Consider the following 16444-nt stretch of genomic DNA (forward strand, 5'->3'; position numbering starts at 1 on the left):
AGCGGTTTCCCCCAGAAAACCCAGTAGTTCATATGTGAGCCGGTGGTTTGAGAGACCTCGAGGCCCGCGTGAGCGTGGCAGGATTCAGGGCGCCGGGGTCTCCCAGAAGACCCCCCTCCTCAGAGGCTCCGCCTGACACCTCGTGTCCACCCTCCGTCCCTGATGCCCTACGCTTCTTACATCGGCTCTTAACATCTTAGGATGCCAATTCGCCAGTAGTCTGTGTGGCTTAACAGCTTTTTTGAGATGTAATTTCTATGCCATACAAATCACTGGTTTAAAGTGTACAAGTCAGTGGATTTTCGTGTATTTGCTAAGGTGGACAACCTGCCATAATCTAATTTTAAAGCATTTTTATCCCCAAAAGAAACCCTGAGTCCATTAGCAGTCACTGCCCATTTCCCTCCACCCGCCTCAGCCCTGGGCAAGCGCTAATCTACTCTCTGCCTCTGCACGTCGGCAGCTCTGGACAGTTCAGATAAATGGAATCAGATGCCACTGGCTTCTTTCACTCAGAACGTTTGCAGAGTTCATCCGTGCAGGAGAGCGTGCCAACGCTTCATTTCTTTTTATTGCTCGATAGTATTCCCTTACGTGGCTCTGCCGTGTTTTGTGGGTGGACACTTGGGTCGCTCCTACTTTTGTCTGCTGTAAATAGTGCTGTTGCGTTCATTGGTGTGCAGGTTGTTGTGTGGACATAGGTTTTCATTTCTCTTGAGTAGATGGTTACCTGTAGGAGTGGAATTGCTGAGTGAGCATCTTTGTCGCACTTGTGAGTTAGGGTATAAGGTAAATTTCCTGGAGTCGGGAAGATAAACTCAACAGAAGAACATTTTTAAGTGGGTAGATATTGCCAAGTTGCCCTTAAAAAAGATAGTACTGGGGCACCTGGTTCAGTCCGTTTAACATCCAGCTTCAGCTCCAGTCACGATCTTGCAGTTCATGAGTTCAAGCCCCGTGTCCGGCTCCGGGCTGAGAGCATGGAGCCTGCTTGGGATTCTCCGTCTCCCTCTCTGCTCATCCCTACCCCTCGCAAAAATAAATAAATGAACCTAAAATTGTTCTTCTTTAAAATAGCTTTATGGCCTCCCACTACCAAAAAAATTCTAAAATCATACCTGCATTTTTTTCTTAAAATTCCCAAAAAGTTCCAAGCTTGTAGTTGATGGAAGAAATAAGCAAACACCCCAGCGCACTAGCCGCACACTTTCCTGCTCTTGCATTTAGGCGAACGCACAACATACCATGTCTGCTTCCCACCATTTGTTAATGGAAATTTTCAAACACGGACAAGTTGAAAGTATTTTACAGCTGCACGTGTACATACACCGCTTGGGAGTCTGTTGTTAACACTGTACTGTGTTCATGCTGTCACGCATCTAGCCCTCGATCCACCTTACCTGTGTGCATTTCAAGGCACGTTTCAGGCATCAGTATGTACTTGCTTAAATACTTAAGCATGGATGTTACTAACTAGAGTTCACTGTTTTTGTTCTTTTATTCTGAGATAATATTTACATACAGTGGAATGTATAAATCTAAAGTAAACATTCTGTGTTTTGACAAATCAGACATCTCCGATCAAGGTTTACCATCACTCCAGAAAGTTCCCTTTTACTCTACTTCCTCCCTCCGATCCATTCCAACTCCCTTTCACCCTCTGAGAGGCGAGCAGTGTTCTGGGGTTTTCTGCTATACATTAGACTTGCCTGTAATAGAACAGACATTGTGGGAACGCAGCACGCGCTTTCGCTAAGGTTTCTTATACTCGGCATCATGTTCCTGGGGTTTATCCATACTGTTAACGCATCTCTGTTGCCCAGTATATAAATATGTGAATTTGTCCATTGTTTTATTGACGAACATCCACAATTTCCCCAGTTTTTAATTACGAATATGATCGTTACTGACATTGTTGTACAAATCCTTTTGTGAACGTACGTTTTCATTTATCTTAACTAAATATCTAGGGATGGAAAGAGTGTTTTGTTTTATGAGAAACCACCAGATTCTCCTACGAGGCTGTCCCAGTTTGTATCCGCTGCCCCGCCCCTGCCCCCCGCCGTGCTGTGTGAGAGTCTGGTGGCTCTGCGTCCTCACCACCATTTGGTGTTAACTAGTCTTTTTTCACTTTAGCCATGCTGATGTGATGTGAGATCTCATTGTGGTTTTGATCTGAATTTTCCCGATAATTCATCACGTTGGGCACTTGCATGCCCTTGTTGGCCATTTGCATCTTTTTTTTTAAGTTTGTTTTTCTTTATTGTTTGAGAGAGACAGAGACTGTGCACCTGGGGAAGGGGCAGAGAAAGAGAGGGAGAGAGAATCCCTAGTAGGCTCCACGCTGCCTGTGCAGAGCCTGACATGGGGCTCGAACTCACGAAGCCGTGAGATCATGACCTGAGCCAAAATCAAGAGTCAGACGCTTACCTGACTGAGGCAAACTGGTACTCTGGCCATTTGCTTATCTCTTGTGAAATGTGTGTTCAGATATTTTGTCCCTTTTCAATTGCATTGTTTGTCTTTTCATTGTGTTGTCAGAGTTTAAATTTCTGGATATTTTTTGTCACGTTTTATGAATTTTTTTTTCTCTGTCTATGGCTTGTCTTATCTTTTGAGCAAATATTCTGAATTTTGGTAAGATCTGATTTACCCTCTTTTTTTTTAATTTATGATTTTTTCTCTGTTCTTTCTGAACAAATTTTGGCTACCATCAGGTCATGAAGATGTTTTTCCATATTTTCCACATTTTCTATGAAAGCTTTATAGTTTCAGCTTTTATGTTTAGTTCCATGGTCCCTCTCATTACTTTTGGTGTGTGGTGTGAGTCAAGGCTCCTTTTTTTTTTTTCCCCCCGCTGATGGATTCCTGTAGCTTCCACCATTTGTCAAAAAGATTTTTCTTCCCTCATTGGATTGTTTTGGTGCCTAAAAACAACACTGTAAGTGTGGATCTATTTTCTGCTCTTTATTCTCTCCCATTGATCTGTTTGTCTTTGTATCAGTAACGCTGCTTGGTTTACTATAACTTTATATACAAAATTTTGAAGTACCACAGTGTAAGCCTTCAACTTTGTTCTTTTTCAAGGTAGCCTTGCATATTCTAGATAGTTTGCCTTTCTGGTTTAAAGTCAGTTGGTCATTGTCTACAAAAAAGTCACCTGGGATCATGCTTGGGACTGCATTGGACCTAGAGGTCAATTTGAGGATAATTGTTATCTTAATAATATTGAGTATTCCAATCCATAAACATGGTGTAGCTCTCCATTTATATAGATCTTCATTTATTTTTAAATTTCTTTATCTTTTCTCTTAGTGATGTTCTGTGGGTTTTAGCATGGAGGTCATGTATCTTCTTAAAATTTATTACTCATATTTTGGGTTTTGACAATGTTGTAAATGGATTTTTTCATTTTTTCATTTGTTTGCTGCTAGTCTGTAAAAATACAGTTGACTTTTGTATTTTAACCTTGTATCCTGTGACTTTGCTGAATTTACTCATTAGTTCTAATAGTTGCTTTGTAGATGCCTTACAATTGCAGTAGAGATAGTTTGACGTCTTTCTGGTCCTTTTGCCTTTTTTTTCCCCCTTCATTTTCTTGCCTTATTGCAATGTGTAAAATCTCTAGTACAAAGTGAGGAGAATTGGCATTCTTGCCATGTTTCCAGGTTTAAAAGGAAGAATTCAGTATTTTCACCATTAAGTATGGCTGTAGATTTTTCATAAATGTCCTTTATTGATTGAAAAAGTTTCTTCCTTGTCTCAAGTTTCTAAGTTTTTACCATGAATAAGCATTGAATTTTGTCACGCTTTTCCTGCATCTGTTGAATTGATGTACTTTTCCTCTGACTAGTTGAACTTGCATTTATTATCACAGCCTCAGGTGGAGACTGATGGTCCTGCATTTTTCTAATAACTGTATTTGCTTGCCCTCTGAGATGGTTGTTTCTGGCTGTTTTCACTCATTAAACCTCCCACCACTATGGCCCTCAAAGCTCCTAACCACTGCTCACGCTTCAAAGATAAACCGGTACTTTGAGCACGGACTTCCCTCATCTGACCTTCAGCTGATGGTCTGTCTACCTGCAACCCTCCCATCTTCCCATCTCCCGCCTGTTCAGATGGCAAAGCAGGGATTCCCGTCTTGTTAAAACCAGCCCTCTTAGTGGATCTCACCACCTTCCAAGTTTATTTCGTGTTTTCTTTATTTGTGAGAGAGAGAGAATGTGAGTGGGGGAGGTGCAGAGAGGGTGGGGGGGAACAGAGGATCTGACACGAGCTCTGCGCTGACAGAGTGGGGACAGAGCCCAAGTCAGATGCTCAACTGAGCCACCCTTGCGCCCCTGCCAGTTTTTTTTTGAAGTATAATTGACGTACGATATCGTATTACCTTCAGCTGCACATCATAGCGGGCAGCACTCGTATACATTATGAAATGATCCCCACGGTAAGTCCATTTGCCATCTGTCACCGTGCAGAGTTATTACGGTATTACCGACCGTATTCCCTGTGCTGTACGTCACGTCCCCATGACTTACTTATTTTGTAACTGGAAGTTTGTACCTCTTAATCCCCTTCACCTATTTTGCCCACCCACTCCTTCCCCCTCTGGTAACTATCAATTTGTTTCCTGTATCTGTGAGTCTGTTTCTGTTTTGTTTGTTCTGTTTTTTGTTTTTGTTTTTTAATTCTACATACAAGTGAAATCATACGGTATTTGTCTTTCTCTGACCTATTTCATTTAGCCTGATATTCTCTAGGTCCATTCATGTCACAGATGGTAAGATTTCATTTGTTTTTGTGGCTGATACTCACCTGTCGGTGTGTGTATGCACATCTTTATGCCTTCATCCATTGATGGACACTTAAGCTGCTTTCAGATCTTGGCTATTGCAAACAGTGCTGCAGTGAACATAGGAGTGCATACATCTGTGTGGATTGGTGTTTTTGGTTGTTTTTGTGTGTTTGTTTGTTTTAAGATAAATATCCACACTTGGAATTGCTGGGTCATACGGTGGTCCTGTTTTAATCTTTTGCAGAACCACCATACTTTCCAGAGTGGCTACTCTGATTTACATTCCCACTAACAGTGTACGAAGGTTCTCTTTTTTCCACATCCTTGCCAACGCTTTGTTATTTTTTGTGTTTTTGTTAATAGTAAATCTGACAGATACCTCCCTGTGTTTTGATTTGGATTTCCCTACTGATTAGTAATGCTGAGCATCTTCGTGTGCCTGTGGGCCATCTGTATGTCTTTGGAAAAATGTCTGTTCTAGTCTTCTACCCATTTTTTAATTGGGGTATTTGGTTTTTTGGTGTTGTTATGTAAGTTTTTTAAATAGACTTTGGATATTGACCCGTTACCTGATATATGATTTACACATGTCTTCTCCCATTTAGTAAGTAGCATTTTCATTTTGTCAATGATTTCATTTGCTGTGCAAAAGCATTTTAGTTTGCTATAATCCCGTGTGTTTATTTTGGCTTTTGTTTCCCTCGCGTGAGGAGACTGGTCCGGGAAAATGTTGCTGAAACCTGTGTCAACGTGTTTACTGCCTGCGGTGTCTTCTAGGAGTTTCATGGTTTCCACTGTTACATTCTTTAATCCATTTTTAATTCTTTCCTGTATGGTGTGAGAAAGTGATCCAGTTTCATTCTTTCGCATGTATCTGTCCAGTTTTCCCAGCACCGTTTATTGGAGAGACTGGCATTTCCCCACTGTATGTCTTGCCTCCTTTGTCATAGATCGGTTGACCGTACATGCATGAGATTTTTCTCAGGGTCTATTCTATTCATCTGTGTGTCTGTTTTCGTGCCAGTGTCATACTGTTTTCCTGTAGTCTTGTAGCGTAGTTCAAAATCAGAGAGCATAATTCCAGCCTACTTGTCCTTTCTGAAGATTGCTTTGGCCATGCAGAATCTTTTGTGGTTCTGTTCAAATTTTAGGATTCTTTAGTTTTGTGAAAAATGCCATTGATACTTTGATAGGGATTATGTTGACACTCTTCGATTGCATTAGATAGTATGGACCTTTTAACAATATTAATTCTTCCAATCTGTGAACATGGAATATCTTCCCACTTATTTGTGTCTTCTCCAATTTCTCTCATCATTACAGTTTTCAGAGTACAGTTCTTTCACCGTGTTGGATAAATTTATTCCTAGTTAATTCACAATCCCAGGGGTCGTGGGATCGAGCCCTGTGTTAGGCTCCACACTCAGCTTAATATTCTCTCTCTCTCTCCCTCTGCCCCCTTCCCTGCTCATGCTCTCTCACTCTCTGTGTAAAAAAAAAAAAAAAAAAAAAAAAATCCTAGGTATTTTGATAGTCTTTGATGCAATCGTAAATGGGATTGTTTTCTTAATTTCTTTTTCTGATAGCTCATTATTAGTGTATAAAACATAACTGATTTCCGTATGTTCGTTTTGTCTCCTGTGACTCCGGAGTTCGCTTATAAGTTCCAATAGTGGTTTGGTGGAGTCTTCAGGTTTTTCCATTCACAGTATCATGTCATCTGCAAGGAGTGACAGTTTTACTTCTTCCTTTCCAGTTTGGATGTGTCTTCCCTTCCCCTTTTCCTAAGGCCTTCAGAAAACACTTGGTCACATGGAGAAGCATGAGGACCCCTTGTGTTAGAATCCCATGAGTACCGTTGCTCTGCACAAGGCCAGTGGAGCTCTTAACAGATCCCAGGGAGATTGTGTCAGTAGGCAGTCTCCTGGACAACCAGGACAGACTTTTCTCTCCAAACTGGGAAATGCTGCTAGCATGGCAATGATTTATACCTGCGTATCTTTGTTTTTATCTATCTCCTGACCTACCTTTTTTTTTTCCAGTTGAAGTATAGTTGACACAACATTACGTTCGTTGCAGGCGTAAAACCTAGGGATTCAGCACCTCTGCATGGTGCTGTGCTCACCGCAAGTGTGGCTGCCATCTGTCACCATACGGTGTTGCGGCAGCACCACGGACTACGTTCGCCGTGCTGTTCCTTCCATCCTCGTGACTTACTCCACAACTAGCAGCCGGTGCCTCCTACTCCCCTCCACCCACCTTTGCCCATCCTCCCACCTCTCTCCCCTTTGTCGGCCACCACTTTGTTCTCTGTATTTAGGAGTCTGTTTCTGTGTGTGTTTCTTTTAGATTCCACGTAGGAACTGGAACCCCGTGGTATTCGTATTTCTCTGTCTTTAGTTCATTTAGGACAAAACTTTCTAGGTGCATCCATGTTGTTGCAAATGGCAAGATCTCATACTTTTTTTCACGGCTGAATAATATTCGTCTGTGTGTGTGTGTGTGTACACACATATGTACGTACGTGTGTACACGTCTTCTTTATCCATCCATTCATTCATCAACGGACGCTTGGATTGCTTCCATATCTTGGCTTTTGTAAACAGTGCTGCAGTAAGCCTAGGGATGCGTGCATCTTTTCAAAGTAGTGTCTTCATTTTCTTTGGGTAAATAGCCAGTAGTGGGATTCCTGGATCAGGTGGTATTTCCATTTTTAATTTTGTGATGAGCCTCCTCAGTTTTCCAAATGGCTGTACCAGTTTCCACTCCTACCACCAATGCCCCAGGGTTCCCTTTCCTCCGCAGCCTGGCCAACATTTGTTATTTCTTTCTGGTACTAGCCATTCTGACTCGTGTGAGAGGATATCTCCTTGTGGTTTTATTTTGGATTGCCCTGATGATGAGTGATGTCGAGCATCTTTTCATGTGTCTGTTGGCCATCTGTCTGCCTTCTTTGGAAATATGTTTATTCAGGTCCTTTGCCCATTTAAAAATCAGATTATTAGGTTTTTTTGGTGTTTAGCTGAGTCTTTTTATTTATACATATTTTGGATATTAACTTGTTACCGGGTATCTCATTTGCCAATATCTTCCCCCATTCAGTAGGTTGCCGTTTCGTATTGTTGATGATGTCCTTTGCCGTGCAGAAGCTTTTTATTTCCGTGCAGTTCCAGTAGTTTATCTGTGCTTTTGTCTTGCTTCCCTGAGGAGATACGTGTAGAAACATGTTGCCAAAGTTGAGGTCAGAAGAGCTCACTGCTTGTGTTTTCTTTAAGGAGCTTTATGGTTTCAGGTCTCACATTTCGATCTTTGATCTGTTTCGACTTTATTTTTGTGTGTGGTGTGAGGACTTGGTCCAGTTTCATTCTTTCACATGTTGCCGTCCGGTTCTCCCAACACGTTTATTGAAGAGGCTCTTTCCCTCCATTGGATATTCTTGCTTCCTTTTATTTCTTCTTTCCTGTGGCCGTGGCTGGGACTTCCAACGCCCTGTTGAAGAAAAGTGGTGAGAAAGGACATCGCTGTCTCGTTCCTGAACTTGGAGGCAAAAGCTTTCGGTTTTTGACCTTTGAGTGTGGTGTTAGCTCTGGGTCTGTCTTGTGTGACCTTTCTTCTGTCACGGCCCACCTCCCAGGTTTTAAGTAGTTCTTTCCTCCATTTATCCTGGCTTGACTGCGTCCTCAGTCTCTGTTAATAGATCCCGTGGCTCCTTTATTTCAAAACAGAGGCGTGGCCTGACCGCCAGGCCCCTGCGGGTGAGCCTGCAGCCACTGTCCTCCCTGCGCTCCTCCGCCTCCTCCCTCCCTTCCACATTTCCTGCTGCCTCCACTTCCCCATCAAAATCGGTCACGATCACCAAATAACATCCCCGGGCCCAGAGCGAGTGACTGCTTCTCGTTTCACCCCCGCCTCTGGTAGTGCCGGCCGGCCCGCGGTTGCTGCCGCTTTCCTGCAGCCTCGTCCCCCGGGTCGTACAGCCGCTGCCACGGTCTCACTTGGTCTCCTTCACTGGCTCTCTTCCTCTGCCTGACTTTCAGCTGTCTCCGTGCCGCCCGGGGCCCTGGGCCTGCCTCTCCTCGGCCTCCGCGCCACGTGGGGGTGCTGCCTGCTCCTGTTCCCTGCTCCGTCCTCGGGGCCTTGGACAGCTTGTGGCCCGCATCTCATTGTGCGTGTGGAATGGGTGAAGTCAGTAAGGTTGTGTCAGACAGGAGTGAAAATCCATTCTTCGAAGGGAAGTACAGTCAGTTCCCGTTGCGGTCATGTTCTGGAAATACGCTGTGAATACCCAGCGATCGCTCCCGGGGCTAGGCTCCCGTGGGGCTCTGGTCACCATGTTGTCATCAGCTAATGAACACACGATCTTGCTTTATGGGAGGTTCTGTTTAAAGGCATCTTACCTTAATATGTACTGTTGATTTGTCAACAGTGAACTCACAACAAACAACACTGTAACTCGTGCTAAACAAAGCTTATCTGACAAACATGATTCTCCGGAAGGCAATCACAGTCTCCTTGCCCTTGGGAGCACCAGCCAGCACTGTGGTTGGGGACCATTTTAAACAGTGACATCACCAACCAAAAGCACAAAATACGAGAACATAGACCATGAGAAGGATGATGGTTCACAGAATGAGCTGAAAACAAGAAGGCAGTGTGTCACCTCGTCCAGCCTCCGCTGGGGGTGTTGGGTCAGTCACGTCCACGTTTTCTGGCCCCTCTGTGCATGTCTAGGATGGCTGTGCAGGGACCACGAGTATTCAGTTGGCGGGGGGGTGGTGACGCAGAAACTTGAGCAACCAGGCAAATTTACAAACACAGAATAATAGTAAGTTAATAGTAAGTTTTGTGGGGTTTTTTTGTTTGTTTCATCTTAAAGAGAAAGAGTGCACAAGCAAGGGGAGGGGCAGAGGGAGAGGGGGGGAGAGAGAGAATCCCAAGCAGGCTCCATGCAGGCTCAGCGCAGAGCCCGACACGGGGCTCATCCCACAACCCTGGGATCATGACCTGAGCTGAAATCTAGAGTCGGACGCTTAACTGACTGAGCCTCCCCGGTGCCTCAATATTTACTTGTTTAATAAGAAGTCGGTATTGCGTATGCCAACTTCTCTTCACTATTTCCCTGTCCTACGATTAATAAAGCTGAGGCTCCAGCTTTTAACTTCATCATGGAAGAAATGGGTACCAGGTCTTGTAACTAGTAAACAACAGAATTGAGACTACAGTCTGATTTTCCTGAGGGGCCTGCCTCCCCCGGTCCCTGGCATCCACCCCCGGTACATACTGAGGGGGAGCAATCGCCCTGTGCTTAGGTTAGCGTGAATGCGCTTGGACATTACCAAGGAGTTTTGCCCCTTAGAGGTAGCTCTTGTGGGTGGACCACTTCACCACTGAAGCAGATGTCACGGGTAAGATTAGCCCATTTTTTAGATATGACCCAATTCGAGAGATTTTTGTGTTTCGTTTGGTGGTGTTTTGAAAGGTTTGAGAAACAACCCAAAATCTAATCCTAGGCCTATTTTCAATCATCCAACAAATGTAAAACCGGCTGCACTTGTGCCGGGCGGTGCCAGACCTGGGGGTACTGCCCGAGCTGGCGGGGGACACCACCAGATGGCCAGTGGTAACGTGATAACCGCCAAAGGGAGAAGTAGAGAACGCAATTAGATGCGCCCCAGACAGTCCCTGAATCCCGAAGAAGGAGCAGGGTAACTGGTGGGGGGAGCCTGGAGAGGGAGACATTGGACAGTGATGGAGGGAGCACCCTTGGCCCCCGGGCCGGAACACCTTGCACAGCAAGTGTGGCGCCAGGCGCCCTCCCAGCTCCTCCTGGCCCAGCGGACCGTCTGCTCACCAAGCAGGCTTGTGGTCCTAACGCAGCGTCCCCGCCAATTTCCAGAGGGAAGGGGCTGGTCAGAGAACTCAAGTGTTGGGCCCTGAAGGAAGTTCTTGCTGCACACGATCAGCATTCTGGCTTCGGGTGGGTCTCGTCTGAGTTTGGTCGGCCAGGTGAGAGTCGGGTCCTGGACGGGTCTCCGAGCTGCGGACGGACCCCTGCTCTGTTTGCATAAAGGTTAGCCCGCTGCTGTGGGAAAGAAGTGATGTTCTGGGTAAAAAAGGGACTGCGAATCGGGCACTTGATTTCACTGCCTATTCTAAGTCATAAGAGCCTGTAGTTCCCCCCACAGGCATGTACGACGTCACTTTGCACACACATGGCTCTGGCTGCCGCCGGGTCTGTTAGCGCCTGGTTGCGCTGAGCACGTTGGGCCGTCGCATCCGTATGGAAATGATTGATTCCAAGCGCTTTCCTGGAAATAGTGTGTCTTCATAAAGGGGCCCTTGGAACTTATTCTTTCATTTTTTCTAGTAGTTGGGTTTCTAAACTTAAGTGTGCCTTTGTTACACCATTTAAATCCAGCGTCAGAGCTAATGGAGAGGAGCCCTTTTGGGTAACTTTGTATTTTGTGTTCTGTGTGAATTTTCGCCCAAGGGCATCTTAGTTACAGTGGAAACATCGCTGAGGCTTCAGATAGTCAGGACTTCGGGTCCCCGGGCCGCGCCTGTCAGGTTATCTCTGTTCTGTGTGCCCCGCTCAGGTCCAGAGAGGTAGGTCCCGGGTCGCTGCTGGCTTGATGGACGGGTACGAGCTCGAAGCACCCACCGCAGCCGCATCCCGACAGACACAGACAGGCCGCCCGTGGAAATAGTGGGGATTGCTGCTTCTGTGATTTTTCTACGGTCCAGGATTCTCTTTGCTCCTAGATCTGAACCGACCCGGGGATTTACTAAGAAAACAAGCTCAGAAATAGAGACTGGGGTCCATGTGGGCATTAGCGGAGATGGGGTGGGTGTGAGGTAGTATCTGTGGAGGGTCCGTTGCATCTGCTGCTTTCTGTGCAGGACGTGTGCGCTTACTTTTAACATCACCTTGTGGGTGGAGGGTATCCCCACTTGAAGTGAGCGCAGGCAGATAACGGTGTAGAGCGCCGGCTGCGGGCCGGTATCTGCAGGCCCCCTGCCCCCCGACAGTTCCACGGAGGAGCCGTGGTCCCCAGCCTACGTGTGAGGAGATGAGACTTAGAAAGATCGAGTCCTCTCGAGGTCGGTTATTCGGGGCCCATCGCCTGTCAGGCACTGATGGGGAAGTTCCAGGACCACAGCTGCGAGCGGGGACGTGAAGCCTCTGTCCTCATGGGAGCTCATGTTCCGGGGTGTGTCCGGGGTGTGCCCGGGGAGCCGGCCGTGAGCCGCTGTGGGGCGGGAGTGAGCAGGATGGTGTGAGAGAGGAGCGAGAAGGGCCTCCTGGGAGGAGGGGGGTGGACCCGGGGGGTAGTCTGTCCCCAAGCTCATCTTCCCACTCCGCTGTGTTCTGGGACCGTCCCCGCAGTCCCGTCGCATCGCCACACGACCACCGTTGTGAGCCCGCGCTGCTCCACTGGTCGTGCGTGTGCACTTCGACGTGCATCCGCGTGTGTGAGCAGACCGCGCCCGTCGCGACGAATACGTACGTGTGTGTGTTTTGTACTTTCAGCCGATACCGAAGATGTGTGCATCGTAGAAAGATTGTTCTCCAGCAGCCTAGTGGCCATCGTTAGCCTCAAAGCCCCGAGGAAGCTGAAAGTCTGCCACTTCAAGAAAGGCACCGAGATCTGCAACTACAGCTACTCCAACACCATACTGGCCGTGAAACTCAACAGGCAGGTGAGCGACACCGCGCCCAGGACGCCAGGCGCCCCGTCCCCGCCCCGCCGCTCCCGCGCAGCTTCCAGCTGGCCCTGCCGCCACCCGGTCTCCCCCGGGGCCTGGGAGAGCTGGCGCTCCCGGGCCCCAGCCCCGGGCCCTGGTCCTGCTCGCCCCGGGCCGCCTCCCCGATGCAGCTCCGTCTCCTCGACGGTTCTGCTCCAAGCACACTGTCCCCGCGCACGTTCTTGGGCTCCGCCGGGTTAACTTCTACTCTCGTCAAGACACAAGCCTAGCGCTCCCCTGAATGCGCACTCGGCCTCGAGTGGCGTCAGGGTTTTCGTCCCTTCTTTCACTTTCATAGATGCTACTTAAAAAATACGTCTGTGGACGTCTTTTTCCTTTTTTCTTCTTTTTTCTCTTTTAAACTTACTGTCTTCCCCACACTCCCAAAAACATCTGGCCCGGAGTATGCGCTTGGTGGCTGGCACCGGAGCTTATTTCGTGAGACCACCTCATGGCTTTCGCTTCCCTACAAAACGCGGCACCGTCCTGAAGATCCTTCAGCTTTTCCGCGACAACCACGTATTCCTCGCAGGGAAAGCTGCCGACGTTGCCGGGTGCAGAGCGCACGTCGCCGCGCTGGGGTCTGCAGCGTCCGACCGGGTGGAGTGGTTGCACTGGGGGCGCGCTGGTGCGATTCAGACTGGGAGGGGGGCTGTGATCCGCGGAAGTGGGTCAGAGCCGGGGATTGTAAGGCGTGACCCGTTGAACGCTTTTGAACCTAAAACATACAAGTGTACGTGCACGCACCAGCTACTGTGCGAGCCGGGCCGTCTTCCTTGTGTGAATCGTCCCTTGGCGCATCAGCTGCAAGCAGTCACTCTCCTCAGAGCGGGGTGTGAACTGCACCTGCAAAATAATGGGAGCGCAGAGTGAGTTTTCATGCTTTTAAAAACCCCTAGGCTTTGGGGGCACCTGAGTGGCTCGGTCGGTTAAGCCTCCAACTCTTGGTTTCTGCTCAAGTCTTGATCTCAAGGGATCGAGCCCAGTGTGGGGCTCTGCCCTGACAGGGCGGAGCCTGCTTGGAATTCCCTCTGTGTCTCTGTCCCTGCCCTCCGCCCCCACCCCTGCTCCAGACAGATATGGCACCTGGGTGGCTCACTTAGTTAAGCAACTCTTGATTACAACTCAGGTCATAATCTCACGGTTCGTCACTTTGAGCCCCGTGTCGGGCTCTTTGCTGGTAGCATGGAACCTGCTTGGGATTCTCTGTGTCTCCCTCTCTCTCTGTCCCTCCCATACGAGTGTGCTCTCTCTCTCTTTCTCTCACTCACTCACTCTTGCTCCTCATCTCTCAAACGTTAAAAAAAAAACAAAAACAAAAACAGAACCCTAGGCTTTTATTCTTGTTTTGCCATGCTTTATTCGTTTATTCATGCTTTATTTCTGTTTTGTTTTGTTTTGTTTTTTTTAAGAGAACATGTGCACACACACAAGCCGGGGAAGGGGGCAAAAGGGGGGATGGGGAGAGAATCTCACGCATGCTCCATGCTCGGCACAGAGCCTGACACGGGGTTTGATCCACGACCTGTTCCGAAATCAGGTGTTGGCCACTCAACTGACGGAGCCATCCAGGCACCCCCAGCATGGGTTTTTGAAAGCAGCTGACCTTTACCAGACCTGTCCAAGGCACCTGCTCTGCTTTTCATGAGGGGAGGAGTGAGCCAAACAAAAACAAACCAAAAACACAAAATGAACTCTTCTTAGCTGTAGTTCACCAGTGTCTGTAATAGTGAATTAAATGTCACGGTTAGAGGTCCTGGTACAGTCGGCAGAAATGGTCATGGGAGCAGGCACTGCTGGCTTTGGATGTCACACGAGTGGTAAATGAGGAACAAAGCCGCCCGGTCACGGCCAACGTCCTCTGTGCCGCGAGCATCCAGTCCGCCTGGTGTTCCGGAAGGAACAGGGAGCCTCCGTATCCAGGAGGCGGTTAAGACTGGGGAGCAAGCATTGTGTCTTTATTTTTGGTTTTCTGTTGCGTCCCTTCCCTAGCGGCTGATAGTGTGCCTGGAGGAATCTCTCTACATACACAACATCCGGGACATGAAGGTACTGCACACAATCAGGGAGACCCCTCCGAACCCTGCAGGTAAACGAGTTGCGGGAAGAAAGTGTCATTGCCTGATTCTGCCTCTCACTTATTTTGATTTTATTTTAGAGAGAGTGTGTGTGCACGTGGGGGTGGGGGGGCAGGTGGTGGGCAGAGGAAAAGAGGGAGAGACTCCTAAGCCGGCTCCACACTCAGTGCCAAGTCCCGTGCGGGACTTGATCCCACAACCCTGGGATCACGACCTGAGCTGAAATCAAGAGTCGGACACCCAACCGGCTGAGCCACCCAAGTGCCCTTGGTTCTGCCTTTTAAAGATTAGCCATTTTGTCCATATAGCTTCTACCCGGATAGACCGCTTTGGAAAGTAGTGATCTTAAACCAAGCTGCTTTCCCTCTGCTGCCGGGCTTGTGACCACGTAAACCATTGGTTTCGTCGGCTTCCAGTTCTGAGGTTACTGATCGGTTTCAAGCAAAGGCCTGCAGTCTGTTTTTATAATCTTGTCACTGAAGGAGGTGGTTGGGGCTGTGGCGCTAGAAGCAAGCCCGCTCGGCAGCCGCCAGGGCTGGCTCAGGGTCCCCTTTGCTGTCTGCGTTCTTTGTTACGTAAATGCCAGCTTCTGTCTAACAGCGGAACAGAAAACCCTCTCGTCCTAACTCTCCTGGGCCTCCGTGTGTTTCCACAGGCTTGTGTGCGTTGTCGATAAACAACGACAACTGTTACTTGGCGTACCCGGGCAGTGCGACCATCGGAGAGGTGCAGGTCTTCGACACCATCAACTTGGTGAGGCTCCTTTTGTGCTGGGGTCACTCGCTCGAACGTCCTCGTCCCCGAACCGGGTGCCGGGGAGCCTTCAGCCTCCTCGTTTCTGTGGCTCGGCACTGCGGTTTCACTGCCGCCTTCCTGGGGGCACAGCAGGTCCGGGTGACCTCTCCCTGCAGATGGATCCCCGTGGTCACGCCCGCAGTGCTGAGCTCGGGCAGACTGGCCGCTGGAAGGGCCGGAGGGAACTGTAGCCACTTTGCGGACGGCCTGCTTGGAGCAGCCCTGCCTCGGGCCCCACCCCCAGTAAATCAGGTGGACGTGGCCTTGGTGTCAGCTGGCATGGTGTCGGAGGCCCAGCCAGTCAGCGCTTCAGCCTCGTGACGGGGGGCAGCGGGGAGTGTGGTCTCGCCGCACGGCGGCCACGGCACGTCGGTCTTGCCTTCCAGAGAGCTGCGAACATGATCCCGGCTCACGACAGTCCTTTGGCGGCGCTGGCATTCGACGCCAGTGGAACCAAGCTGGCCACCGCCTCGGAGAAGGTACGTCTGCCGCGTGGCCCAACGGGAACCCGGTCTGGGGGCTTTGGCACACTTTCTCGGTTCCGCTCACACAGTCGAGCGACCAGATGGGTTTCTGGGTCGACCGGCTCCCAGACCAGCACGGACAGCGGCCCCCGCGGCGGCCGTGGGACGAGCCGCCGGGACTGCAGTGGGAAGCGTGTGGGCGACACGCCCCACGTCCTCCTCTGAGACGGTGCTGGCGGGCGCGGTGCCAGGGAACCCGAATGGCAGTGAGGAGTGGACGCGGTTCCGCCCAGGGCGGGTCTGAACACATTTCGGTGCACGCTCTTTCCTTTCCTTCTGTGTCTGCTCACTTAAGACAGTGACCGTGCCGAATGTATCACCTACATCCTCTTTCGCCCTGCGTGTGTCGTACTTCGCAGAGTTAAAAACCCTTCTAACGGCCGTACGGCACTTGGTTGTGCTTTACCGAGATGTCACCCTGTGGGGACATTTATGTTCTTCCTACTGTTTAGATTGGAATGATCACATTTGGAATATAGATAATAGTGTGTCTTACATACAGATCT

At 48.8% G+C, this 16444-nt stretch overlaps 1 protein-coding gene across 2 annotated transcripts in view; it reads left to right on the forward strand.

Annotated features, from left to right (window-relative positions):
• WIPI2 (WD repeat domain, phosphoinositide interacting 2) overlaps positions 1-16444 on the forward strand; it is a 39803-nt gene that overhangs the window by 13782 nt on the left and 9577 nt on the right. For both annotated transcript variants that reach the window (XM_047837972.1, XM_047837973.1), the window contains 4 exons: positions 12327-12496; positions 14534-14630; positions 15275-15372; positions 15801-15893. In XM_047837972.1, coding sequence (XP_047693928.1) covers positions 12327-12496; positions 14534-14630; positions 15275-15372; positions 15801-15893 — 458 coding nt within the window. The remainder of the gene's footprint in view (positions 1-12326; positions 12497-14533; positions 14631-15274; positions 15373-15800; positions 15894-16444) is intronic.

This window comes from Prionailurus viverrinus, chromosome E3, assembly GCF_022837055.1.
Source record: "Prionailurus viverrinus isolate Anna chromosome E3, UM_Priviv_1.0, whole genome shotgun sequence".
NCBI classification, from domain to species: Eukaryota; Metazoa; Chordata; class Mammalia; order Carnivora; family Felidae; genus Prionailurus; species Prionailurus viverrinus.